At 48.7% G+C, this 26,818-nt stretch overlaps 1 protein-coding gene across 2 annotated transcripts in view; it reads left to right on the plus strand.

Moving 5' to 3' along the window:
* Window positions 1-26,818, plus strand: part of CEP104 (centrosomal protein 104) — a 577,612-nt gene that overhangs the window by 216,396 nt on the left and 334,398 nt on the right. For both annotated transcript variants that reach the window (XM_078642632.1, XM_078642633.1), the window contains exon 8: window positions 6,089-6,244. In XM_078642632.1, coding sequence (XP_078498758.1) covers window positions 6,089-6,244 — 156 coding nt within the window. The remainder of the gene's footprint in view (window positions 1-6,088; window positions 6,245-26,818) is intronic.

Consider the following 26,818-nt stretch of genomic DNA (forward strand, 5'->3'; position numbering starts at 1 on the left):
GTTTTTGGCAAAGACTGAGTATGATTGAGCGCTGGTTAGCAGTGACAGCAGGGAGAATGAGCTGCAGATGGGTAAAAGCAGGGAAACAGGCGGAAGTCAGCGGCATTAGCGGAAGTAATTAGGTAAGGTTTAGTGGTGAAAGCAGGAGAGCTATATGTAGTCAGTGGTCAAAAGAAATGTGGCCCATCTTTCGTGAATAAGAAAAGGAAGAAACAGAGCTGCAGTCAGTTTTGAGGTTAATTCTATGAAAAACAAACAAGTGATGTCCAGAGACGGCCTCGTCGCAGCCAATTTGCATTTGCACAGCGATTCAGGCTTCAGTCTGGTTACCAAGCAAAGACTCTTGGGGCAAATAAACCAAACAGCCACCGGAAGCGGCCCTAGAACATACAAGTACCTGATGATCATTAGGGTAGTGTTCGATCTTACATAACACAACACTACTAAAGGCGCAAGCATCCTCCACCGCCACCTTAGAGGTCCTCAGTGGCGTGAGTGGAAGTAATTAGGTACGGTTTAGTGGTGAAAGCAGGAGAGATATATGCAGTCAGTGGTCAAAAGAAATGTGGCCCATCTTTAGTGAATGAGAAAAGGAGGAAATGGAGCTGCAGTCTGTGGCAAAAGACACACAATTGATGGACGGAATGCAGAACAAATCAAAACATTCAACCCAGTCAGAAGATCTGGGTTAAATCCATCATTCTTTTGCTCACCATGCCACCCCAGTTTAGACCTGGCCATATGCAAATCAGTCTTGAACCTGTGCCTCATGGGAACAGTCCTGCCGAACTACCAAGCGCAGTGGCAAGAGCAGAAACGCTCAGCTGTAGTCTAGGGATGAAAGGCAGGGTCCTGGCTGTAGGTAGAGGGAAAAGCAGGGAGACCCGGCTGCAGTTATGAGCAAAAGCAGAAATACTCCACAGCGATTTATTGGCGAAATCGGGGTCACCGGCTGTGTTCAGCAGCACAATCCTGGCGCACACCAAGGTGAAAGAGATGCCACGACGAAAGAGACGCTGTGCACGCCGCGAGCAAAGAGACGCTGTGCGTGTGCACTATCTCCAGTCTGGATGGGCAAGCTGGAAAGGAGACAGGGCACGTACACATCTCCTGTTCGTACGCGTGCACACCTACTGTCCCACTTCGGAAGAAAAATCGACGACAATAGATCTCGCAAGCAACAACGCATGCGCTGCGTCGCTAGGCGAGACCTAAAAAAGAGATAGGATAACTAAAACATGTGGTAGTGGCAAACAGGCCAACCTTTTTATTTGGGTAGCTTACTTGGGTCTATGTCACATTCTTTTTTGCATAAAAAATGGATCTTCAGTCTTATATTTCTTGATTCGCAGAAACTGAACGACAACATTTTTGCTCGCAATTTGGACTTTTATATGCTGACAATTCGCTAATATGGCTTGGTCAAGACAAACCTCCAGTATGGCAGATTGTCTTCAGTCATAATTGTGGGGAACATTGGAACATCTGTAATGTCTTGCCAGGATGTCTGATCTACAAAAGTAATATACTTTTGAATCAGAAACTTCGTCACATATATATCTAATGTTTGTTAGCTATCCAAATGACGTGGTAACCAGAGCCATTGTCTGAGCTGTAGCTTCCAATAATTTTTAATTGTGTATTAACCATTCATCACTTTATATGGTATAAAATTAATGAATGAAAAATGGGTATGAAAGAAAGCAATGTATTTTTAAGTGTACCTAAGAATGTAAATTTAAGAATTGTGGTTATTTGTAACTCTCTGGGATTACCCATAATATTATGTGATTCAGAGAGCATTTTGCAAAATATGTTGTTTCCTGCACACTGGCTTATATTTGGAGAGAACTTCAATAGATAATAATTAATGTTCTCCTTTTCTGTGTTCTCACACGTCTGTTAAAAACGTTCCCACAGTTTTGTGGATTGGCCCATCACCAGTCACAGAAGAAATAAAAATACAACGTGGCGGCATCTAGATTTTTAATTTGCATTTCAATCTCTCTAGAGACTTGGGTAACTATGCTATTTGGACCCAGTGATAGCCAAGGTCCAGGGTTACCTACCAACCCCGACATTTCTAAACAATAGACAGTCATGTAGGTCCTAAACCCACTAAGTTAAAAAAAAAAATCCCTGAATGCTCTGAAAATATCAAATTGACTAAAATGACAGATTTTCCTTTCATGTCTAAGAGAGAAAGTTCTAGAATCTGTGGGATCCACAAAGTCCTACCACCAAGTGTTCCAACACTAGTTCCAATAAGAACTCTTACAATTTCGTGTTAGTGGGCATTTCACCCATGATGGGAAAGGCCCCGACATTTTTCATGTACAATTCACTCATTCTGGGGATGTGGGTTGCTGCGATTTTTAGATATTTGGGCCTGCTATAGGCCAGAATCCAGGGAATAATCCCAGATGTTTCGTAAACCTAGACACCCAGGTGGTTCTAGGGCATTGTTACTTGTGTGGATCCCACTATGTTTTATATTGAATGCCAAACAAGCATCAAACTTTGGCTAAAATGACAGAATTTCCTCAAATCTCTCTGAGTAAAAGTTCTGGAATAGGCAGCCTTCCTATACTTCTCCCAGTAAAATGGTAACCCTATGTGTGTGGTTGGGTCTATCGCCAACAACGGTAACAGTTAAAAAAATAAAAAAATAAATGTTAACACCCAGAACTTTGTGATCAAGAATGTACTTTTCGAGATATTGATTTTTACAGCTAAGTAAAATGTTCACTTAAATGCGTCGCTTTGCGGCGATGCTTTCCTATGGGGAAAAAGGCGTATCCTGCATACAGTTACTCACAATAGGTTTTAGGGGGTCCGCTTCAGGACTTAAGGTGGTAGAGGGCTAAGGTCCAAAGAACCGTCAGCAGTCAGTCTTTACCTGCCCTGGAGCATCCAGGTTCAAAGGTTCTTTGTGGGTTTCTAGCTTTGCATGCTACACCAATGGAAATAGGGGAGGCCACCTAGAACCAGGCTGCAGAGTGGGACTTAGAGTCTGGGAGCACCCAACGGGGGGTCTAAGTTTGTGAGTGCCCTGGGAGTAAGGATGTACAGTCGGATCTCGGAGACCCAGGCTGGGGCGCTTGGTTGCTCAGTGGTTAGGTCGTCTGGCTTGTGCGTCACAGGTGCTCACGGTTGTCGGTCTCTCTGGTTGAGGGGACCAAAATCAGGAGAGCTGGGCCACTCTCGAAGTGGATCTCTGCAGTGCTGACGGGCCTCTATGGCTGTTCTGTCTTGAAGTCTGGATTGAACTAAAACTTTTGCAGGTGGTCCGGTACCCCGGGTATTGGTGCTGTGTGACTCCGGTTGGTCCTGACGTCTTCTTACTTGTAGGGGAGATGGATCTGACTTCCTGGAGCCTGACTAACTCTTCCTGCTGTGTCAGTGGAGCTGGGGGGCGGCAGAACGGTAGGGGAGTAGCTCCTCTACTCCAAGGGAGATGTGCGCAGCGGTGGCAGCCTATTGGGTTCTTGGCAGGTGCACAGCGGCAAGCCGAGTTGATTTGCCGCAATTGTTGGGACGGGTGCAGGAAGGGTTTGCGGCCAAAAAGTCGGCAGCTGACCTTCAGTTCTCGCTTTTTTCGCTCTTCTTTGTCCTCTTCTTGTATCGTCGAAACTGAGTTCCTTTTGCCAGGTGTGTCACCTAAATGTTCAATTTAGGTTCATTAAGGGGAGTGTAAGATAGTAGCCAATGGGCTACTTACCTATGGGATTTCTATACCCCCTATATGACCACTTCCTGTGGATAGTGGTTATAACCTTGACCTAGTGTATCTAGTTTAATTAAAAACCACGATGGTGGAATTCTATTTTTCATGTTCACTTCAGGTAGCCCACCTTAGGGGTGTAACTAGCCTGATGGTGAACACGCATTCCTGAGTAGATAATTTCCCTTCCTGTCCTGTTTCCAAGTGAGGTCTGGGCAGGGGGTCGCATTTTCCCTGTCTGGTGGAAGCAAGGAATCTCATATCAATGGCGGCAGAGGCCTTTGAAACCTCCTTCCTTGATATGCTGATTACTAGCCATCCTGCTTGGAGGAGGTTACAACACTTCCGGCTGGAGCAGGCATTGTTTCTGACCTCCGAGAGAATGGGCTCTCACCTACAGGGGTTTTTAATGACAATTACCCACACAGATTTATATTTACCTCGAATGGTGTGAAGACCAACCCTGGCCATGGGTCAGTTTAAGGACAGAAGAAACCCCAAAGAATGCAGCCGCCAGTAGGTCAGCAGGTGCAGATCAGAATCAGGACAGGATAAACCAGATTTGGACCACCAAAGGTTAAGACCAGCACCCGCAGTTCAGTTGCAACACCTGCGCTACTCCCTCTCTGCAAAGAATCAGCCAGAACCCCGATTGGGTTACAGCATTCACTGTCAAAGTGCTCCGCCAGCACTTCAGCTTCATGAACCCCAAGATTGGGTCAGTAAAGACTTTTGACAGAGTGCTCCGCAGCCCTCTGCTCTTAGTCACCTATTGAGTGCGTTGGGCCAGTAACAGGTCAGCTATTCGGACAAGTCGGACAATTTCTCTAGCTAAACCTACGCTAGTTATACTATTTTCCAGGTCAGTGTACCACCCCCCCAATGTTGCAAGTGTAAGGATCCCCAATTTCGATTTATCAAAGGAAGAGGAGAGGTCGTCACACCACCCCAAATTTGAGACTTTTACCATCTCTTATTCAAATTTACGTTCCCGCCTTTCAAATTCAGGTTCACATGGCGTCTTCATTCCTCCTAACAATGGATGTTCTATTTACAAATACATTGTATTTTTCTAGAGTTCATTGGGGCAGGTTCCCAGGAGCATCTTCTCAGTCAGTCAGCTCCTTGGCTATATTCCAAAGGTCACTGTTCTGGAGACTTGCGATTCTCGCGCAGTCGCAGTTTCAACAAATATGTAGTACAGCGTTATGAGACAGGCCAGTTTTCGAAGTGCAACATGAAATGGAAAAGAAACCGTTTTAGAACACAAAAATAAATGATTACACTGTATACCATGAATTTCTACTCTATACCCATTATGTTATAATAAACTATAGCATTAGGATTAGGCAGAATGAACGGCTTAGCAAAGCAGCAATGCAAGCTTCTCGCATGTGAGAACACAGAGCAGCCATATTAGCTCTAGTGCGCAGAAGCAACAGATTCCCTCCAAAGCTGCGAGTACGTCATGTCACGTGGGTTTGACAGACGCATGCACAGTAGAAATTCCCGCGTAGCAGTAGCCATCTCAAATGCAAGCGTATTAGGATTAGTAAACACATAAGCAAGCTTCACTCGGATGCCCGATATCAATGTAAAGATGCAAAAGTAATAAGACAAACAGGTTGGTTATTTTGTTATCGTTATTCGAGGTTCATGAATACAAGCAAGTCGCTTCATATGCGAATCCTTGCTCCATCATAGTCTGCTGCTGCTATTCAAGTAACTCACCAACCAAATAAAGGATTTAGCGCACAGCTATAGTTCAATATAAAATCCCTCTCACCTCAATCTGTCTCTTTAAACCTAAATTATGCAGGACTTGGGAAAAGGTTCTGCACCCTGAGGTCAAGACTGGCTGTCGGAGAGCTGTTTTTGCCCAATGTCTTGTTTTCTTAATGTACTGTCCATTAAGTGTTGATGAATATCCCACTCTGTAGAAGCGGAACATGCTTTCTTATATTCTCGTTTTCCCTGTGGGTGTCTTCATCGAAATGTATACACTAGTCTGTTGTGAGGGGCTTCTGCTCCTTAGTCACCAGTTATTTTATTTTTCTTGTATTGAAATGTTTCGCAGACTCTGTTTCAAGAAGCTCATTTTTATTGAATCATTTAAAAACATAGGAAATGCTACCTTAAGATAGGCGTCTGTTTAGATGACTTTTTTTACAATACATTTCGGAAAAGGGTCTTTCTCTTTTTAAAAAAAAATAATAATTGGAGATATGCAATGCTTATGAATGTAACGAGGATGCCATAATGGTGAATGGTGAACTATGAGTAAAATGAATAATTTGTCCTTGTTTTAGAAACAAAGGGAAAGGATATTGGCTCATGTGCATGGCATTATATCTTTTATTTCAGGTTGGGGAACGTCTTGGAAGGTACGAAGTTGAGAAGCGCTGTGCAGTGGAAAAGGAAGATTATGACCTCGCAAAGAAGAAAAAAATGCAAATGGAAGAATACCGCCAGAAAGTCTACCAACAGCTGGAACTGCATGATCTCCTGGAAATGGGCCAGGTAGGCACTGAAGGGGATCTTTATAAGTTGGTTGTACCTTTATAATTTTTTTATTGAGCATGCACATATTACAGGCCACTAATGGAGATAAGTATCATCAGTGAGTGTAAGAAATTGGGTTAATAATTGTACAGGGTGTGAGTCATTTGCAAGTAAAAGGTGCACAATGGTCACCTTACTGGAAACCAAGTATCCCCTTGTAGCACTTAACTCTCTAAGGGTAGCAAAGTTGAGCGTCCAAGACCTACTCAGGTAAGGTGGTGTGGCCTGGTAATCTCCATTTGCTGGCATGCAACAATAATACACATTAAATGATTATTCAGTCAGTGATTTTTCTTTACACACGCACTCTACTAAATACCACAAATTAAGTTACAAATATACACATCAGGCAGATTGAAATACCTTTGGTGACACACTTAAATCACATTTCACCCCAAATGGACTGTGAACCCCATATGCACAATACTCCTCTCACCTATACCAGAGGGGGTCACCGTATCAATACATAAGGCAAACCTTTTGTCTTGGTCATGAGTCACCACATCAAATAATACAAGCCTATTAGCTTTGTGAAGGGGCCAGTACTTTTATATATGAGGCCAGCCTGTTGGCTTTGCCCAGGGCTCACCACATTAGAAATAATAACCACACAATCTATTTAAGCTGTATATCACCATGCGAACCAATGGAAACCATAATCATACTTAATAGCAATAATTAGAAAATAGCCAATTGCAGTGTTCACCATCAAAATTAGCAATGAAGCAGTTATGTTTTTCAAGTGCCCACAATTGTGTATCAGTCTTTCATAAGGCCACATAGAATGCAGCCAAAGGACCAACCTTTAGGGCTCCCGCACTCCAGAGCACAAGACCAAAATTCTATCTCGAAGAATGCTTTAAAATGGATACGAACCTCTCCTGGGATTTCCCAGGAGCAGAATGAAGGGCACCCCGACGGTGGGCCGTCTTTGTGCCAGGGGATGAGTGTCCAGGAACAAAAGTACTTGAGCTGGGCCAGCAGATGGGGACACCAGACCAAAAGTAAGTCTGGGGACAGGGCCCCATGCATGCCCACTCCCTGGGCAAATAAATGAATTACTTGTTTTGTCCTCCGAGGGCTTGGCCCCTCTGGGGAAAACGTTTGAAAGTAGAGGCTTATGCCTACCATCTCCGTTTCTCAGTCTTTGAAAATGGTCATTTGTCAAATCTTCAACAGAGCATAACTCTGGCCCCTTTGGGGCTATGTTTCTAACTCTTTAGTTTATTTGACTCTTGATGGTGAGCTTTGGCCACCAGTTACATTTCAACAGGCCTCCTGGATTCACGGCACACTTTTCGGTGAGCTGGTTTTACTGGCTCCCTACACTAATATTCTCTTCTGGCTCCTTGTGTTCCTCTCCTGCTGGTGGGGGCAGCCTGCTCAGCCCCTCTGCTATCAGCCATTATAGCACCCCCCTGTCCACACACCCTAGCCCTAGAGACCTTTGGCTGTCTTTGGAGAGCAGTTGGGGTGGCAGTGGAGTCCAGATCTTCCCCCAACTGGTCATTATTGGACATAACGAGGCGAGTGCCACTGGAACTGAAAAGACCCCTCTAACCCCGGGGATCAGTTGCAGAGAGTAAGACATCCGGTGGCTTCTTCTTCCGGTTGTTCCTTACTCTTACTCTGCTGTCTTTGCTGCCCAGGGTGGGTGGAAACTTCTAGATGCCAGGCACTGCAGGCCAATCTTTAGATGCCCCATCACTCCTTCAACCCTGTCCCAACTCTCCCGTATTGCATTCTGCAACAATCCAAAATGGTGCTGTCACGTTTTCTCTGTGAAGAGCTTCTCTGAGGTTCTCGGCTGTAACCCTAAACTCACAAGACTGCCTGATCCCTTCCCACCAAAACTTCAGAGGGGAGCCCCTCCTATGTTGGTTCCAGATGTATGGGCATCCTCCTTTGTTCAGTGGGCCCAGGCTGACCCACCTCATGTGCAGTGTGGCAGTTAATTATTAGATGCAGATTTTACCCCATATCTCTCCCTTCTCAGGAACAGGGTCAATCACTGATAATTACTCCATTCGTGTGGGTAGCCCCTTATTCCCTCTACTGAGGAGCAGAGTAATTAACGTGGCCAAGCAACCAGGACAAAGTCTGAGCTTAGCTAGAGAAATATTACCGGCCTTCATGTGTGTGTGTGTGTGTGTGTTTGTGTGTGTGTGTACACTCACTCGTCGTCATGTTTGTTTTACTCCAATTTGACCCATTGATGGACTGTGTAGGTCAAAGTGGAACAAAACTACACTTTAAGGCACCTTTCACAAATATATTTTTAATACATTTAAAGCACTGCAGATTTTCCATTAAACCCTAGTGGCCTATCTGTAAAGCCTGATACTATCAGACCTACCCCAAGTCATCCCCTTACTCTTGCAGAGTCCTTTGTGTGACAGACTACTTGGGCTCAATAACTTGGCTATGGAGCCCGCATTCATGTGTGCACATTTGTAGCCAGCCCAGTGCCCCTTTTCCTAGCTGCAGCAGCATTATCTTAAAAGGTGGATGCAGATGGTAAACATTCTCAGGCCATTTACTGTGAAATGACCTTAAGTGAGATTTGGGTAGTGAGAATTACCCACAGTAATGCTAAAAGAATCCAGGCGATTGAAAGCTTAAAATCCTGGTAAGCTAAATGAGTGGAACTCATGTGCAACAGAGTATGTAGTCCCAAACAATTATACATTGCCAAACTGTTGTGGTAACAAACTTTAGGTTCAACAGTTTTTCACCACATCGAAAATATGTTACTCATTCATCATTAAAGTTTACTTTTACAGATGATATTTTACATACTGTCTTGTATTTTCTCAGATGTGAGGGTGAGAAAGTTCTGCTGATAATGGACCAGCTGCATGAATTGATCATTATCATTAGTTCATCCTCCTGTATGTAGTCTGTCCTACACAACCATGTTCTGCTGAAGATCATCCCATTGATTGCCTTTAATATTAATGAAAATCTTGAGTATGCAGACATTTCCACAGCCCCGTGTTTGGGATCTTCACTAGTATATTCCTAAATGTTTACATTTTGCAGTTGTCTTCTCTTGTCAACTGAATGAAAATCCAACTAGTAAACAAAGCTCTAAGGTTTATGGTTGAGCAGCCAAATTGTTCTCACTCTCAAAAGAGGAAGAACCAAGCACAATATTACCATATGAAGGGTAGTTACCACGGTGTTACCCAACACCAGTACAGCAGGTCCACACAAGAGTAATAGTACGTTCTACAGGGATTAACGTATGTTCACATGAGCTGTATAAGTACTTCGCCCCTAGATACAGGGATGGTTGTTGTGTTCAGACTCAGGATCCTGCCCAATGTAATTACACCCGGGAACAGAAAGGTTTGCAGAAACTGTACCGACCTCCTGTAATGATGAAGTCATGGTGTAAGGACATTGTATGATAACGAAATGCCAATAAAAAGATTTTACCTACAAAAAGAAAAGGGTAGTTACCACCACAAGCTACAAAAGGCACACAATGCAGTATTAGACATTACTTCTAGGAATCTTCGGTGTAATTATGTCCTTTACACAAACTGATATTGTGGCAGTATAGAGCTATCAAACAGGTTCATTCCCATGGGTTCTTTTCAAGTGTTCAGCCTAAGGTTCATTCCACCTGTTCTGAAATTGCTGTTCCCTAAGTGCAGGCTGGTTGGCTGAATCTTCGATTATAAGTAGTGGCCTTCTACTAGCAGCCATTAGAAGAACATCTCATGTGCTTGAACATAACAGAAACTGTTGTTTGTTTAGACGTCACTTTTGCAAAATTGGTCAAAAACAACACCATGCTGGTCTTCACTGAAGTCTCTTCCTGTGGCACGCTAGGGCTCTACTAACTTATGTGTGCTATATTGTTTATTGAATATACTGTTGATGACTTAATACCCTCAGATCACCCTTTCTCCCAAAAAAGTTTACATTGTTAAAATCCGTAAACACAGTTTCACCCTCCCCAATGTCTTTGCTGGACCAGGTAACATGTGCTTCAAAAAGAAACTTGCAAATGTTGTTGGGGCTGAACTCTTTTAGGGTTGTGGTAGGAAGGTTTAGGAAGGTTCAGGAAGGGATAGTTGTAAAAGCAGCAAACATACCCTGACTGAAATAAATTAGGTAGACAAAAGAAGTACAAGACACCAGCCTTAAATAAAAAAATAAAAAATACGACATGATAAAGACAATTTGGAGCACTTGTTCCTAAATATTATTTTATAGCATTTGTAAAGTGGTCTGCTACCCAGAAGAGTGTTCATCTCTAAAATGCTAAAATGCTGAACTATCATACATGGAACAGTATAAAAAACACTATTGGAGAACCTGCAGCTTCTCAAGCAGAGATAAATTCCTGTATGGTGGAGATGGGCAGTTTTCTCCACTTCTTTGGGGCAGGAAAATAACTTGACTGCTTGCACTGGAGCCAGAAATCAAGGAAGCATTTGCGGAGCATGGATTCCGCCTCTAAAGTTATGGTATGATTGACCCACCCAAGTACCTTTGGCTCGTGCCACTTAATGTCCAATGTACAAAGCAAAACAACGTAAGGATGGCTCTTGTGGTCCAATATTGAGTTGTTTTTAAAGAAAGAAGACATATGGACAGTACTTGGAAGATTAAGAATAGCCTGGCTGCAGAGCTTTGTCTCTCTGTAGTAGTGTCTACAAATCCTTCGAGATGTGAAGATACAGAACATTCCCATAATTTAGTCTCAAAACAAGTAGGGCATGTGTGACCAATTTATGAGCTTTCAGCTGTAGAACCAAAACACTCCATTCAACATTTTTAGGATGAGAAAACAAGTCGATGTCACTTTAATTTGTTTAGACATGTGAAGCTGTCTATCTAGAATCACACCCAAATTCCTGATCTGAGGGATGATGTGAGCGCTGCTCCAAATTCAGCTGAGCACTACTCTACAACTCCTTAGTCCAAAGATGTGTTTGTCTGCTCAAGAAAAGAACCTCAGTTTTATCTGTGTTCAGCTGACAGCAGTTGGATTGCATCCAGGTGGCCACCATGCTCCTAATGCTTGAAGGTTGGCTTGTGCTGTGGTGACATCCTTGGAGTGATAACAATAATCTGTGTGTCATCCACATGTTATAACCCCACATCCAACTACTTTTTCCAGGCTATAAATAGAAAGAAACCGCATTGAGATGCATCCAGAAGAGAAATAGTTTTTAGATAGGTGTGCTGCTGTCTATTGATAGCTTTCTCCAATAGTTTTGCTGGTAAAGTGGCAGTAAGATGGAGTGGTAGTTTGACATGACTGCCAGATCTGAAGATGATTTCTCAAAAAGAAAAAGCACTGGCATGCTTAGAAAATTCTGCGACTATAGTTGACTCAACGAGAAGCTCCACAGAGCAGATGGCTTTGGAAAACCACACTGGACAGTGATCCATCAGTAAGCCTGACTTCACATTGGTCAAGATGGCCGTTATGTCTGATTTCAGTATTCATCTAAAAACTGATAGAGCTTCTCTATTCGGAGCTTGAGAGTCGGCTTCCAGCAAATGAAGGGGACTTTAAGATGTGAGGTTTCCAACAGCTTGTATAAACGTTTGCAGTTTTATCCTGTAAAAAGACCACAAGGTTATCGTAGAGTTCTTGCGAAGGAGGTACACCTTGCTCGCATGTTGTGGGCCGCGAAATGTCTCTAACAGTATTAAAGGTTGCATGCTGAAAATTGCTGGCCACTTTGATTGTTTGGTAAAATAGGATCAGTGTGCCTCTTCGATAATTTTGCTATACTGCTTGATAGCTGGCCTATACATTTTCGTATACTTCGGATGATAAGTGGACCTCCACTTATTCTCCCACATCTTGGAATCTAGCTTCCCTATGCACAGCTCTTCTGAGTACCAAGAAGAGGAGGGCCAGTGCCTGTGAGCATGAAAACTTTCAATGGCATTAAGTGATTTCGCTAACCAGTAAAGTAGCATTATAAACATCACCCTCCATGTCGAGCGGCTTGTCTGTGCGGTATTCACAAAACAAATTCCGGGAGACTTGAGACCAAGGGCTCCTGGAGCAAATTGCTGTTTGTACTTTAGTCCCAGACTGCCTGGAGGCAGTAAGTAGCCAAAAAGGAACCACAAATTGGTCCATCTGAGAAAGTAAAATTAGAGCTGTTGTATCTGTTTTTGAAATGTTGATAAAGACAGAATCAAGCAAATGAGGCCTGGGTTACAAAAAGGTTCAAATCAAGTGAAGCTAAATCTTGGACTGGGAGTTAAAAACGTCAAAGTGAAAATTTAGATCTGCCAGAAAGCAAAAATGTAGAAACTTTTATAACTCACAGAGCAAGTTCAGACATCCTGAAGCTTTTCACACAAAGTACCTTGGATGCGCCACGCGCACAAACAAAAAGGGCAGCATGGAAGGTGATGCGTCCGTTCCTTACACTCCTGGAAGGTGATGCGTCTGTTCCTTACTCCGGTGGAGGTGATGCGTCGGTTCCTTACTGCTGTGCAGTGGAGGTGATGCGTCGGTTCCTTACTGGAGAGGATCTGATGTGTCGGTTTCTTACTGCGTAGGGAGGTGATGTGTCGGTTTCTTACTGCGTCCCCCAGTGGTGCGACAGACCTGGTGCCTCGATGCGATGCGACGATCCGGGATGATGCGTTGATTCTTGCAGCCCCACTGCAGGGTTTGCATTGGAATCGGTGTGGAGATCCCAGGCGTTGGACGCCCAGAACAGCTACAGGCACCTCTTTGCAGGTCAGAACTCCCAGCAAAGAAGTTCAAGGGAGCTAGAGGTGAAGTCTTTGTTTCCCTGAGACTTGAGAACTGGAGGCAAGCTCTCCATCAAGCCCTTGGAGATCTTCCTCCAGCGGGGGACACAGCAAACAACAAAGTCCTTTTCCCTTCCCTTGGCAGAAAGTAGCCACTGCAGGCCAAACCCAGACAGCAAACAGCCCAGGGGCAGTACTTCTCCTCAATTTGTCTAGCTCTTCTCCTTGGCAAAGGTTCCTCTTGATTTCCCAGAAGTGATCTAAAAAGCTCGGGTCTGGGCCCCTCTTTGTATACAGCAAGATCCATTGTTCTCTGATAGCAGAGAAGTATTGTGCTTAGTTGAAACCCGTTCTGTCCTCTCTGGTGCAGCTTCCTGGCAGGAGGTGGAGACCACATTGTGGAAGGCAGACCAGGCCCATTCAGGTGAATGGAAATATCCTCCCTCTACTTTAAATGCAGCCCAGGTATATTCACCCCAGCCCTGACCCATCGAGATCTCTGGAGCCTCTGCACCACCCCAGCCCCTATCACTCCAAAGCCAGTGAGTCAATACACATGCTAGCAGAGCCACACTGGATGGCTAAGCATGAAAATACCTGCTGTCTAAAAGTGGTATTTTCAAACGCAGAATGCAAAAATGAACTCACCAAAGGATGCATATCTGAAAGAAACAGATAGTTATAGGTACCTTACCTTACTACCCCCAGGCGTCAGACTGGAACTGGAAAGTTTTTCATCAGCAGTACCCCTGCTGGTCGGAAGGTGGCGTCGGTCGCCTCCACGTTCGTCGGCGGCGTCATGGTCGCCGGGATGACATTGCAGTAGCTACATAGACGCCACCCTCGCGCGCTGACATCCGTTCTTTCTTTTTCCGCGCCAGTTGGCGCAGATCCGGAGAGAGCAGTACCTCCAGTCACTTTTAGACTAACTTTTTCTCGACTTTTGTTGACATCGTTTTTGAGTCCATCGACTGCTGGTGCACGAGGGATGCCCGTCTTCAAGACTTGCGGTTCCTGTGACCGTCTAATGTTGGTGATGGATCCGCACCATGTGTTCCTCTTCTGCCTGGGACGTGACCACCACGTCAAGCCGTGCCCTTACTGCCGGACCATGAATTCGAAGTTTTTGCGGGAGCGGTCCCGAAAGCTTCTCGAGTCCCGGCAGTCTGCTGCTTGCCGCTCGAGGTCCCGGTCGCGAAGGAGGTCGAGGGACCGGTCGCGGAGCCACCATCATTCTTCTACCAAGTCTTCGCACTCAGGGTCAGGTAAGTCGAAGCGCAATAAGAAGTCGAAGAAGCATTGTCGCTCTTCGGCTTCCCCCCGGCCGACGTGATGAGGGATGCTGGTGGTGTCCCTCCCGCGGCTCCCCGTGCAGAGCTGATGGGTCGACTCCAGTTTTCCCCCCTTTCTGGAACCCAGAGCGACCCCTGCCCAGCTTTGTCAATATTACCAAGCGATGCACATCATCTTGGGCAGCCCGACTCTGCTGGCACGCCTTTGGGCCCCGCAGACTCGACTGGGGGCCCTGGGCCTTCGACGCTGGTGGTTTTGGCACCACAGGGTCCCATTGGATCCAGGCCTGGATTCGGATTGGCGCCGGTCAACCTTGTAACACCTCCACCGGCGCAGACTCGACCGGCACCATGTCCTCAGCTGGCTTCGCTGTGTCCCCAGCCGACGTTTACCCCGGCCTCCACCCTGAGGTAGACACGGAGACTGACTGGCATCGACCAACGCCGGATCCGGCGCGATGAGTACTTTTGTACCTCTGTTCTACCCTGGCTCTCTGAGATTAGATTGGCAGCCAGAGAAAGGTGCGGAGGACTGGGAGGGTTCTGGAGTCCCTTTGACTGACCACTTAGGTTATGGACCGGACTGGAGAGAGGAACTGGGGGAAGCCAGTTGTCTGGATTCCTCACCAGACCTTGGCATGTTGTCTCCTCCTACTTTGGCTACGGAGGAGGGAGCTTTACTTTTTGTCTGGCGCCTTGATGCCCTTGGGCTAAGTTGCGCGGTACAAGTCTCCACTCACTCTTGCGCTGTGGTGTTGCGTAGGTTGGCCGAGACTCTCCACCTCAAGCTACCTACGATAGCAGTCGGGACTAACCTCCTGACAGAGGTGCTTCAACCGACAGCGAGCTCTTAGGAGCCCCTGCTGCCGTTTAATGAAGCCCTGACAGACATGCTTTGGGCACCTGGCCCAGGCCCAATACAGGGGCTCCCTTGGATAGGATGATTGCCCGACGCCACTGCCCGGCCCCGGCCGAACCCACTTTCCCCTCCCAACACCACACACCTGAGAGCTTGGTGGTCCATGCCTCCACCTCCAAAGGCGCATTCCCTACCGGTCCACCTGAACAGGAATCCACAAACCTGGATCATCTTGGGAAGAAGATGTTTTCTTCCTCCAGCTAGGGACTGTGGTCAGTAAACAGCACATGTCTGTTGGGCCATTACACCCACTCCGTGTGGGATACGGTTGCGCAAGTGCTGTTTCAGTTCCCGGAGGAGACCCGGGCCATACTCTCTCTCAAGCAGTTGCCAAAGGGAGAGACGCAGCAATGTTTACCATCCGCTGTGGGCTGGATGCCCCCGACTCACTAGGCAGAACGATTTCCACGTTGGTAGCCCTTCGATCCTATGCCTGGTTGAGGTTGACTGTTTTTTCCTGGGATGTCCAATCCACCCTTATGGACATGCCCTTTGATGGCCATTGCCTATTCGGTGACAAAGCAGACAGCGCGCTAGAGCACTTTAAGGACTCTCGGGCTACGGCCAGGTCCTTGGACCTCTCCACCATCGTCCGGTGCAGTTTGCTTTTCGCCCCTTTCGTGGCTACGGAATGAGTGCTCCGCCCAGAACCACAGGCCAGCATAAGCTGTTCAGCCCCTGCACGGCCGGGGACGTGGGAACCAACGCCATGGTTCTGGAGGCCAGCGGGTGGGTCAGTCTGCCACAGCCCCCTCTGCAGCAGCCTCCAAACTCTCCTAGTCTGAACTTTCAGGGCCTCCAATCGCCAGTGGACAGCAGGATTCGCCATCACCTCCCCATTGGCACACCATCACGTCAGACAAGTGGGTTTTGCAAATAGTCTGAAGCGGCTACTCCCTCCCCTTCGAGACTACCCCTCCATCCATTCCACCTCAGTATCATCGCATGTCGAAGGATCATCTGGCCCTTCTCCAACTGGAACTTTCTGCGCTCTTTGCCAAGGGTGCCATTAAGCGAGTTCCTGTCCCAGAAGTAGGTCGTGTTTGCTATTCCCACTACTTTCTGGTGTCCAAGAAGAACAAAGACCTGCGTCCTAACTTGGATCTCAGGGACATCAACCACTTCCTCCGAAAGGAGAAGTTAAAAATGTTGACGCTGGCTCAGATCCTGTCTGCCTTCGACCTTGGAGACTGGATGGGTGCGTTGGACTTGCAGGACACTTACTTTCACATCCCCGTCCTGCCGGCCCACTTGTGTTACCTACGGTTCACGGTAGGCCACAAGCACTTTCAGTTTACCGTGCTCCACTTTGGCCTTACCAGCGCCTCTCTGGTGTTCACAGCTCATCCGTGCAGATCAGGGGTTCCAGTCTTCCCCTATCTCGACGACTGGCTGTTGAAGGCGGATTCGCCCCAGGCTGTCTTCTTCCACCTCCAGACTACGGCTGACCTCCTGCATGCCGTCAACATGCCGAAGTCACCCCTGACTCCCTCTCAGAAGCTCCTCTTCATCAGAGGGATTCTGGACACAACGCAGTTTCAGGTCTATTCTCCCAAACAGCGAGTCCGGGATATTCAGGCTATGATTCTGCAGATCAGGGGTTCCAGTCTTCCCCTATCTCGACGACTGGCTGTTGAATGTGGGCTCGCCCCAGGCTGTCGTCTCCCACCTCCAGACTATGGCTGACCTCCTGCATTCACAGGGGTTCTCCATCAACGTGACTAAGTCACACCTGACACCCTCTCAGAAGCTCCTCTTCATCAGAGTGGTTCTGGACACGACACATTTTCAGGTCTATCCTCCCGAACAGCGAGTCAGGGATATTTGGGCTATGATTTCGCAGATCGGGGGTTCCAGTCTCCCCCTATCTCGATGACTGGCTGTTGAATGTGGGCTCGCCCCAGGCTGTCGTCTCCCACCTCCAGAATACGGCCGACCTCCTGCATTCGCGGAGCTTCTCCATCATCGTGCTGAAGTCACACCTGACTCCCTCTCAGAAGCTCCTCTTCATCGGAGCGGTTCTGGACATGATGCAGTTTTGGGTCTATCTTCCCGAACAGCGAGTCCAGGATATTCGGGCTATGATTCCGCCTCTATCCCGGGTTTCTGTCAGGATGACCCTGAGGCTGCTGGGCCTAATGGCCTCCTGCATCCTGCTGGTAGATCATGCCAGGTGGCATATGCGGGCTCTGCAGTGGGACCTGAAGTTCCAGTGGGCGCAGCATCAGGGGAATCTGTTCGATTGTGTCCAGATCTCGGAGGGCACTGCAAGCCAATTGCAGTGGTGGCTAACAAACCAGGATTGGGTAAACGGCAGATCCCTCCCTCTTCCCCTACCAGAACACACAGTGGTGACAGATGCATCCCTTCTGGGATGGGGCAGCCACATGGGAAAGGCGGAGATCAGAGGCCTCTGGCCTCCGGCAGAGTCCGGGCTCCACATCAACCTTCTGGAGCTTCAGGCGATTCGACTTGCACTCAAAGCATTCCTTCCCTCTGTCCGGGTAAGAGTAGTGCAGGGGTTCACGGACAACACCAACGCCATGTGGTACTGCAACAAACGGGGCGGGTGGGATCATGGACCCTATGTCACGAAGCCCTCCACCTCTGGACATGGCTGGAACATCAGGGCATATCCCTGGTGGTTCAACACCTGGCAGGTTCACTGAATGCCAGGGCAGACTAACTCAGCCGCAGGTGCATGATGGAACATGAATGGCGTCGTCACTCGGAGGTGGTGCAAGGTCTCTTTAAGCAGTGGGGAGAGCCTTGGTTAGATCTATTCACCACCGAAGAGAATGTGCAATGTCAGCAATTCTGCATGTCGGAATTTCCAAGGCGGCACTTGCTAGGCGACACTTTTCGACCCAAGTGGAGTTACAGTCTCCTATACGCCTTTCTGCCTATACCACTTTTACCCAGAGTGCTGAAGAAGATCAAGCGCGGCGGGCCCAAGTCATTCTTGTGACTCCGCATTGGGCATGAAGAGTCTGGTATCCCGAGCGGCTGCACATGGCCATCAATCCTTCGAAACAACTGACTTTCCCGGAGGATCTTCTGTCGCAGCAGCTGGGGAAGGTCCTCCAAACGAACCTATCCAGTCTCCACCTCCTTGCGTGGAGATTGAGCGGTGGCAGTTGATGTCGTTTGACCTACCTCCTGAAGTCTGTGATGAAATCTTGGCAGCCAGGCGTCCTTCCACTAAGACGGTATATGCCTGCAGATGGAACACATTTGTGACATGGTGCACAGCAAAGTCTGTGGATCCCCTTTCCGACCCTCTTTCTGAGGTTCTCTTGTTCCTTCTTTCTTTGGCCCAGCAGGGCTCCTCCCTGGGCACTCTAAAGGGCTATCTCTCAGCCATTTCAGACTTCATTAGGCTTCTTGATCAGCCTTCTCTTTTCTAGTCCCCTGTTGTAAATTGTTTCCTTAAGGGCATTACTCATCTTTTTTCTCCTGTTCCTTTCGTAATGCCACAGTGGGACTTGAACTTGGTTCTTATCTATCTTATGTGCGCTCCCTTTGAGACGCTACATAACTGTCCTCTCAGACTTTTAATCTTGAAAACTGCCTTTCAGGTGGTCATCACCTCTGTACGCAGGGTGAGTGAGCTACAAGCTCTTTCTTCCAAGCCTCCCTTTCTGGCTCTTCATCCGGACAAGGTCGTCCTTAGAACTAGACTTTCCCTTCTTCCCAAGGTGGTTACTTCTTTCCACATTAACCAAACCATCACTTTGCCAACCTTCTTTCCGCCTCCGCATCCTTCAAAACATGAAGAGAGGCTCCTTCAAAACATGAAGAGAGGCTCCACCGTCTGGATCCAATTTGTGCGCTTTCCTTCTATTTGGTTCGCACCAAACAATTCAGGGTGGACAACCAGGTCTTTGTTGGTTACGTGGGCATGAAGAAAAGTCAGGCTGTGCACAAACGGACCATCTCCAGGTGGGTCGTTCTGTGCATCAATGCTTGCTATTCATTGGCATAGAAGGAGCCTCCAGTGGGGATGCGTGCCTATTCCACCAGGGTGACGGCAGCTACTACTGCTTTGGGACGGGGAGTCGCTCTTAATGACATCTGTCAGGCAGCTACGTGAGCATCGCTGCACACGTTCACCAAACACTACTGCCTGGACAGCCAAGCCCGGAGAGATGGCTTCTTTGGCCGTTCTGTTCTCCAGGACTTTCTGGTGTGAACTTAGTTTGCAGGCCCACCTCCGGGGTTGGTATTGCTGGAGTATCTATTCTAAGGAAAGGAATCTATTGCTAACTGTTTCTTTCAGATGTACAAGTTACTTACCTTCGGTAATGATGTATCTGTAAGAAACATAGGTTAGTTATAGATTCCTTACCACCCCACCCATCCTCCCTGATCTGTGAACTGACTTAGGGTTAAGGACTTCCTTTCAGGGCCCTAGTTTTGTGCACCAGTGGTCAGTGTCTTGCATGGCTCTGCGCTTCTGGCGTGGAACGTTGTGTACAGAACTGACGTCAGTACGCAAGGGCGGTGTCTATGTAGCTACCGCGACATCATCCCAGCGACCACGACGCCGACAACGAACACAGAGTCTACCGACGCCACCTTCCGACGTGCAGGGGTACTGCTGACGAAAAACTTTCCGGATCCAGTGTGATGCTTGGGGGTAATTCTAAGGTAAGGAATCCATAACTAGCCTATGTTTCTTACAGATATATTGTTACCGAAGGTAAGTAACTTGTTCTTTAACATTCTGAGTTTAGGCATGCTAAACTTTATTTTCCTACCTTGTTTCCAGGGGTAGTTATGTTTATCAGATGTCATAAGAAACATGCCCCATTCTATCCTATGGGAACAGGTAGCCTTGCAATAGTGAAAAAACGAAATTGGCAGTATTTCACTATCAGGACATGCTACACAAACCAGGGAATGTCCTACCTTTCACATACACTGCACCCTGCCCACAGGGGTGCCTTGGGCCTACCTTAGGTCTGAGTAATATGTAAGAAAGTGATGGTTAGGGCCTGGTAAGTGGGTGCACTTGCCAGGCCGACATGGCGGTTCCAGACTGCATACAGGCTCTGCAATGGCAGGCCTGAGTTACATTTACAGGCTGCTTATGTGAGGTGCAGCCCTGATGAGACATAATGAAGGTGTGTCTGAAGAAGCAATACACCAAACACAATGTGACCAAATGTGAACGTGAAGCCCTTGAAACCCTGAAACACAACCAGGCAATAGTGATCAAACCATCAGATAAGGGCGGAGCAATTGTCGCCAAAACACACAGGACTATAAGGCTGAAATTTACTCCCAACTCCATGATAGAGTAAGCTATAACAGGCTAACTGAAGATCCCACTAAAGTCTGGAAACAAATCTTGATTACCACCGAAAGAGGTAAACTAGCTGGCTATTTCAGATTATGAATTGCAATACTTGAACATCAAGCAACCAAGGCTCCCCATGATTTACACTCTACCCAAAGTGCACAAGAACTTAAACAAACCTCCAGGCAGACCTATCATCTCCGGATGCTGCTCGCTTCTGGAACCTGCATGCAAATATATAGATTTTTTCTTAAAACCACTTGCTGAATTGACCACGTCATACCTACGAGACACTATGTAAGTGATTAATCTGGTTGTCGATATGCCTTTCAATGAAGAAACCCAACTATTTGTGACATTGGATATAGTGCCACTTTACACCAGTATCCCCAAACAACCTGCACTAGAATCTATGACTAAAGCTCTGAATAAAAGACCACAACCGACCTACGTCCCCACGGATTTCATTGTGGAACTCTTGGAAATAGCCATGATGAGGAACTTCTTCAGATTCAAAACAAGTTCTTTGTCCAAACAAAGGGAGTAGCCATGGGGACAGCCTTCGCCGCAGATATGGGGACAGCCTTCGACGCAGATCTGGCGATATGCTGCTATGACAGCGGACCTTCGGCAACCCCTGGAAGGGTCCCCCTTGTCATATCTTTCTACTGGAATATATGACCAATTTAAATTCTCGTCTTTATGATACCAGTCATTTGTTAAAGATGGGTTGAGTACCACAACCACAACCACATATTTTTGACAATACGCGATATTACCCAATTTGTCCTTCATTTTTAGGTCTCGGCCTGCGTAGGCTGCGCTTGCGCAGTCTCGCTGGCGAGAAATTTTGTTTTTCAGTATGGGGGCTTGAACCCGCCCCTCTTCTCCATTGGCTGGCTTCCTTAACGGAGGCCAGCCGTTGGAGGAGAGGGGCGTCTGTCAGTTTAAGCCCCGTCATTTTGGGATTCGGGGGCGTGTTTTTTAATGTTCTTTCTTGTCTCTTCCCATAGGCTGGAATTTTACATTCCAGCCAATGGGAAGAGGAGAGAAAGAAAAACACGCCCCCGAATCCCAAAAGGACTGTGCATTTCTCTGAGGCATTTCTGCTTCACCTCGGAGAAACGTGGTGGTGTTCGACTGCCCTCCTGACGGCTTGTTGATTATATCATGCATGTTTCCTTGAAAAACTGTTGGGGGTTGTCCGAAAAGTAATGTTGCTGACTTCAGATGCAAAGTAAATTACGTTCCCCCCCCCCCCGAAAACGGTAGTTAATTATTACTATGACATTCCTGCCACCGTTAGCACCCGCAAACAGAAATAACGAGCACAGGCACTCTGGTACTCATTCCCCCAGCCCGCCGAGACCCCTCAGCACTGCACGCCCCCCAGCCCCGCACGCCTATCGCCCCCCAGGGCCCGCGTCGCCGCTCCCGCTGGACAGGCCGGGAGCAGCTAGGGTGTGATTTGCTGCTCTGAGGTAAAAATAGCCGGACAGGACCGGTGCCTCGGGACAGCCGCCGCCTGCTATATTTGTCGAGCCTCCTGGACAATGAGAGCGCAAATAACTTTTGCTCTGAGCGCGTTAATGAAAAGAACAATTCTGTGTTCTTTCAAGTGTTTGTTTTAATGAAGGATGTTGACACAGCTTGTGGGGCATTATTTTATGGGAAATCGCTCTCCCCCGTCCCCCCCCCCACTCAGCTTCTCCTTTCTTCTCCCGCCAGGTCACTCTCTTATCCCACACCAGCGTTTCCGTCAAAACCGGGGGGGATGTCTGTGAATTGCTACGTCCGTTTTACCCGACGTCCATTTTAACTGAGAACAAAGCAGTGTGCGGGCTTTTTCCAGAGTTTCTTTGCTTTCTCTTCCCATCTGACATCGCCACAGCTGTTCGAACGGCCGAGCACGTTACCTCAAAATTATGTTAAATTTACCTTGGCAGTCGGTGCGTTTCATGATTCCAAATTCAGCAATTAGCTTGATTATGTCTTAAGGTATCCAAACATATTCTGGTTTAATGTTACTGGTTGCAGGCCTTTTCCTCAGACCTTTATGGGAAACGCGTTAGAAGCACAAGGGGCTGCATCCGGGGCCTGGGTGATTCTCTTCCTTTGGCGCCGGTGGCAGGAGCAGTGGGTCCATGTGCGCAGCGCCCGCACCTCTTCATCACTACGATCACACAGCCCCGTCAGCCCTCCCACAGCCATGGAGCCCAGCACCATCATCGAAGCCCTGCGCGGCACATGGACCCAGCCCTGCGAGTGGCCGCTGAGCGCCAGCTCACCAAGGTGAGGAGCTGGGCCTTGACAGCCGGCAGTGACGGGTCCCGACAGGGAGGGTCCTGGGACAGGGTCAGCAAGGAAAATAGGGCCTGAGGAGAATGACAGCGGGACATGATGGAGAATCGCCCATACCTCTGGGGAGGGCAGGTGTGTGGCCAGGGATGGATGGGTAACTGGGCCTATCAGCATCGGATACGATGGTGGACCCGGGGGCTCTACACCGGGGCCGCTGGAGTGCTCTTCCGTGACCCGCGTTAATAGCATGAAATATCTTCCTTCTGTTTCCCGCGCGTTGTGGCGGGTTCTGGAGCTGGTGACGCTTACTTTCTTGCACTCTTCTATTCCCCCATCCCGAACTGCCATTTTTGGGCGCCTTTTGACTCCTCGCTCTCACACATCCATGCGTGCTTCTGATCCTGTCACTGCGGGGTCCCCAAAGATGGGGGCACCCATGCACTGGAAGGAGCCCCGGAAGAAGAGCGAGCCCCGCCGCCTATCGCTGCGGTGCCTGCCCCCGCCGCTTCTGAAGAGGGAGCCGACCAGCGAGGAAGGGAGACCGGCCGCACAACAGAGAGAGACTCCCCTCCCCCCCCCCCCCCCTCGCCTAAGCCGGTAACTTTTCTTGCCTCTGTGCCCTGGTTGTGCTCGTGTTTTCTTCGTTTTTCTGCCCCCTGTTCCCTCGTTGTGCTTGCTTTCCTGCCCCCTGTTCCCTCGTTGCGCTTGCTTTCCTGCCCCCTGTTCCCTCGTTGTGCTTGCTTTCCTGCCCCCTGTTCCCTCGTTGTGCTTGCTTTCCTACCCCCTGTTCCCCCGTTGTGCTTGCTTTCCTGCCCCCTGTTCCCTTGTTGTGCTTGCTTTCCTACCCCCTGTTCCCCCGTTGTGCTTGCTTTCCTGCCCCCTGTTCCCTCGTTGTGCTTGCTTTTCTGCCCCCCCTGTTCCCTCGTTGTGCTTGCTTTGCTGCCCCCTGTTCCCTCGTTGTGCTTGCTTTCCTGCCCCCTGTTCCCTCGTTGTGCTTGCTTTTCTGCCCCCCTGTTCCCTCGTTGTGCTTGCTTTTCTGCCCCCCATTCCCTCGTTGTGCTTGCTTTGCTGCCCCCTGTTCCCTCACTGTGCTTGCTTTCCTGCCCCCTGTTCCCTTGTGGTGCTTGCTTTACTGCCCCCCGTTCCCTCGTTGTGCTTGCTTTTCTGCCCCCTTGTCGCCTCGTTGTGCTTGCTTTTCTGCCCCCCCGTTCCCTTCTTGTGCTTGCTTTTCTGCACCCCCTGTTCCCTCATTGTGCTTGCTTTTCTGCCCCCCTGTTCCCTCGTTGTGCTTGCTTTTCTGCCCCCCGTTCCCTCGTTGTGCTTGCTTTTCTGCCCCCCTGTTCCCTCGTTGTGCTTGCTTTTCTGCCCCCCTGTTCCCTCGTTGTGCTTGCTTTCCTGCCCCCTCTTCCCTCGTTGTGCTTGCTTTCCTGCCCCCTCTTCCCTCGTTGTGCTTGCTTTCCTGCCCCCCCCTGTTCCCTCGTTGTGCTTGCTTTTCTGCCCCCCTGTTCCCTCGTTGTGCTTGCTTTTCTGCCCCCGTTCCCTCGTTGTGCTTGCTTTTCTGCCCCCTGTTCGCTCATTGTGCTTGCTTTGCTGCCCCCTGTTCCCTCGTTGTGCTTGCTTTTCTGCCCCCCTTGTTCCCTCGTTGTGCTTGCTTTTCTGCCCCCCCGTTCCCTCGTTGTGCTTGCTTTTCTGCCCCCCCGTTCCCTCGTTGTGCTTGCTTTTCTGCCCCTCCCTGTTCCCTCGTTGTGCTTGCTTTTCTACCCCTCCTGTTCCCTCGTTGTGCTTGCTTTTCTGCCCCCGTTCCTTCGTTGTGCTTGCTTTTCTGCCCCCCTGTTCCCTCGTTGTGCTTGCTTTCCTGCCCCCTGTTCCCTCGTTGCGCTTGCTTTCCTGCCCCCTGTTCCCTCGTTGTGCTTGCTTTCCTGCCCCCTGTTCCCTCGTTGTGCTTGCTTTCCTGCCCCCTCTTCCCTCGTTGTGCTTGCTTTCCTGCCCCCCCTGTTCCCTCGTTGTGCTTGCTTTTCTGCCCCCCTGTTCCCTCGTTGTGCTTGCTTTTCTGCCCCCGTTCCCTCGTTGTGCTTGCTTTGCTGCCCCCTGTTCGCTCATTGTGCTTGCTTTGCTGCCCCCTGTTCCCTCGTTGTGCTTGCTTTTCTGCCCCCCTTGTTCCCTCGTTGTGCTTGCTTTTCTGCCCCCCTGTTCACTCGTTGTGCTTGCTTTTCTGCCCCCCCGTTCCCTCGTTGTGCTTGCTTTCTGCCCCTCCCTGTTCCCTCGTTGTGCTTGCTTTTCTACCCCTCCTGTTCCCTCGTTGTGCTTGCTTTTCTGCCCCCCGTTCCTTCGTTGTGCTTGCTTTTCTGCCCCCCCGTTCCCTCGTTGTGCTTGCTTTTCGGCCCCCCGTTCCCTCGTTGTGCTTGCTTTTCGGCCCCCCCGTTCCCTCGTTGTGCTTGCTTTTCTGCCCCCCCTGTTCCCTCATTGTGCTTGCTTTTCTGCCCCCCCGTTCCCTCGTTGTGCTTGCTTTTCTGCCCCCCCTGGTTCCCTCGTTGTGCTTGCTTTTCTGCCCCCCGTTCCCTCGTTGTGCTTGCTTTTCTGCCCCCTCCCGTTCCCTCGTTGTGCTTGCTTTTTTTTAATGTTACCTGATGCTTTGTTATTCCCTGTTTCCTTTTCCTCCTATTGTTTGGCAGTCTTTAATCAGCGTCATTGATTGCTCCTCTGGTGAACCCCGACTACCACATCCCCCATCATGGAAGTCCCCAGTGTTGGAGACCCTGCGCAGCCATCAATAGCATGTTGTGCATCATGCAGGCCAAGAACGGAGGTATCCCTTGGGCTGATTCCAACTTTTCCATTATTTAGTGGTATCTCTTATCCTTTGATGTGTTGGTGAAACAGTCATATCTGGATTGGTATGTTTACTTTTCACAATTAGGCCTGTTACAAATTGCCATCAGTGTGGCGGTTGATTGGTGTCCGGAGACCAAGGCAGTTGTACAAGTCCTGATAAAGCTACTCTTAGACTTGTATCACTCTATAGCAGGCATTGGAACAACTAGTAGGTCCAGCGTAGGCTAGTTGCCTTTTGCCTTTGTTGAATTTTGTTTTTTCTTGGTTTTTATAAAACTTTTATTTTGGGGGGGAGCTGCTTGTTTTTTCTTGCCTCTGTTCCCTGGGGCGTTACTGGGCAGAGATGGGTGTTTGGCTGACCTAGACTAAGGGATGTCTGTGTGTGTGTGTGTGTGGGTTGGGCTGTGTGTGTGGGTTGGGCTGTGTGTGTGGGTTGGGCTGTGTGTGTGTGTGTGTGTGTGTGTGTTGAGCTGTGTGTGTGTGTTGAGCTGTGTGTGTTGAGCTCTGTGTGTGGGGGGCTCGCTCTGTGTGTGTGGGGGGCTCTGTGTGTGTGTGGGGGGCTCTGTGTGTTGGTGTGAGAAGCTCTGTGTGTGTGGGGGGGCTCTGTGTGTGTGGGGGGGCCCTGTGTGTCTGTGTGTGGGGCTCTGTGTGTCTGTGTGTGGGGCTCTGTGTGTGGGGCTGTGTGTGGGGCTCTGTGTGTGGAGCTCTGGGTGTCTGTGTGTGGGGCTCTGTGGCCTCCTTTTGCTCGATTTTCTTGCCTCTGTTCCATGCTTGTGCTTGATTTTCTTGCCTCTGTTCCCTGCTTTTGATCGTTCCCTGCTTCTGATCGTTTTTTTCTTGCCTCTGTTCCCTGGGGCGTTACTGGGCAGAGATGGGTGTGTGGCTGACCTAGACTGAGGGATGTCTGTGTGTGTGTGTGTGTGTGTGTGTGTGTATTGGGCTCTGTGTGTGTGTGTGTGTGTGTGTTGGTCTCTGTGTGTGTGTGTGTGTGTGTTGGGCTCTGTGTGTGTGTGTTGGGCTCTGTGTGTGTGTGTTGGGCTCTGTGTGTGTGTGGGTGGCTCTGTGTGTGTGTGTGGGTGGCTCTGTGTGTGTGTGTGGGTGGCTCTGTGTGTGTGTGTGGGTGGCTCTGTGTGTGTGGGTGG

The sequence above is a fragment of the Lissotriton helveticus genome, chromosome 5_1 (genome assembly GCF_964261635.1).
Source record: "Lissotriton helveticus chromosome 5_1, aLisHel1.1, whole genome shotgun sequence".
NCBI lineage: Eukaryota > Metazoa > Chordata > Amphibia > Caudata > Salamandridae > Lissotriton > Lissotriton helveticus.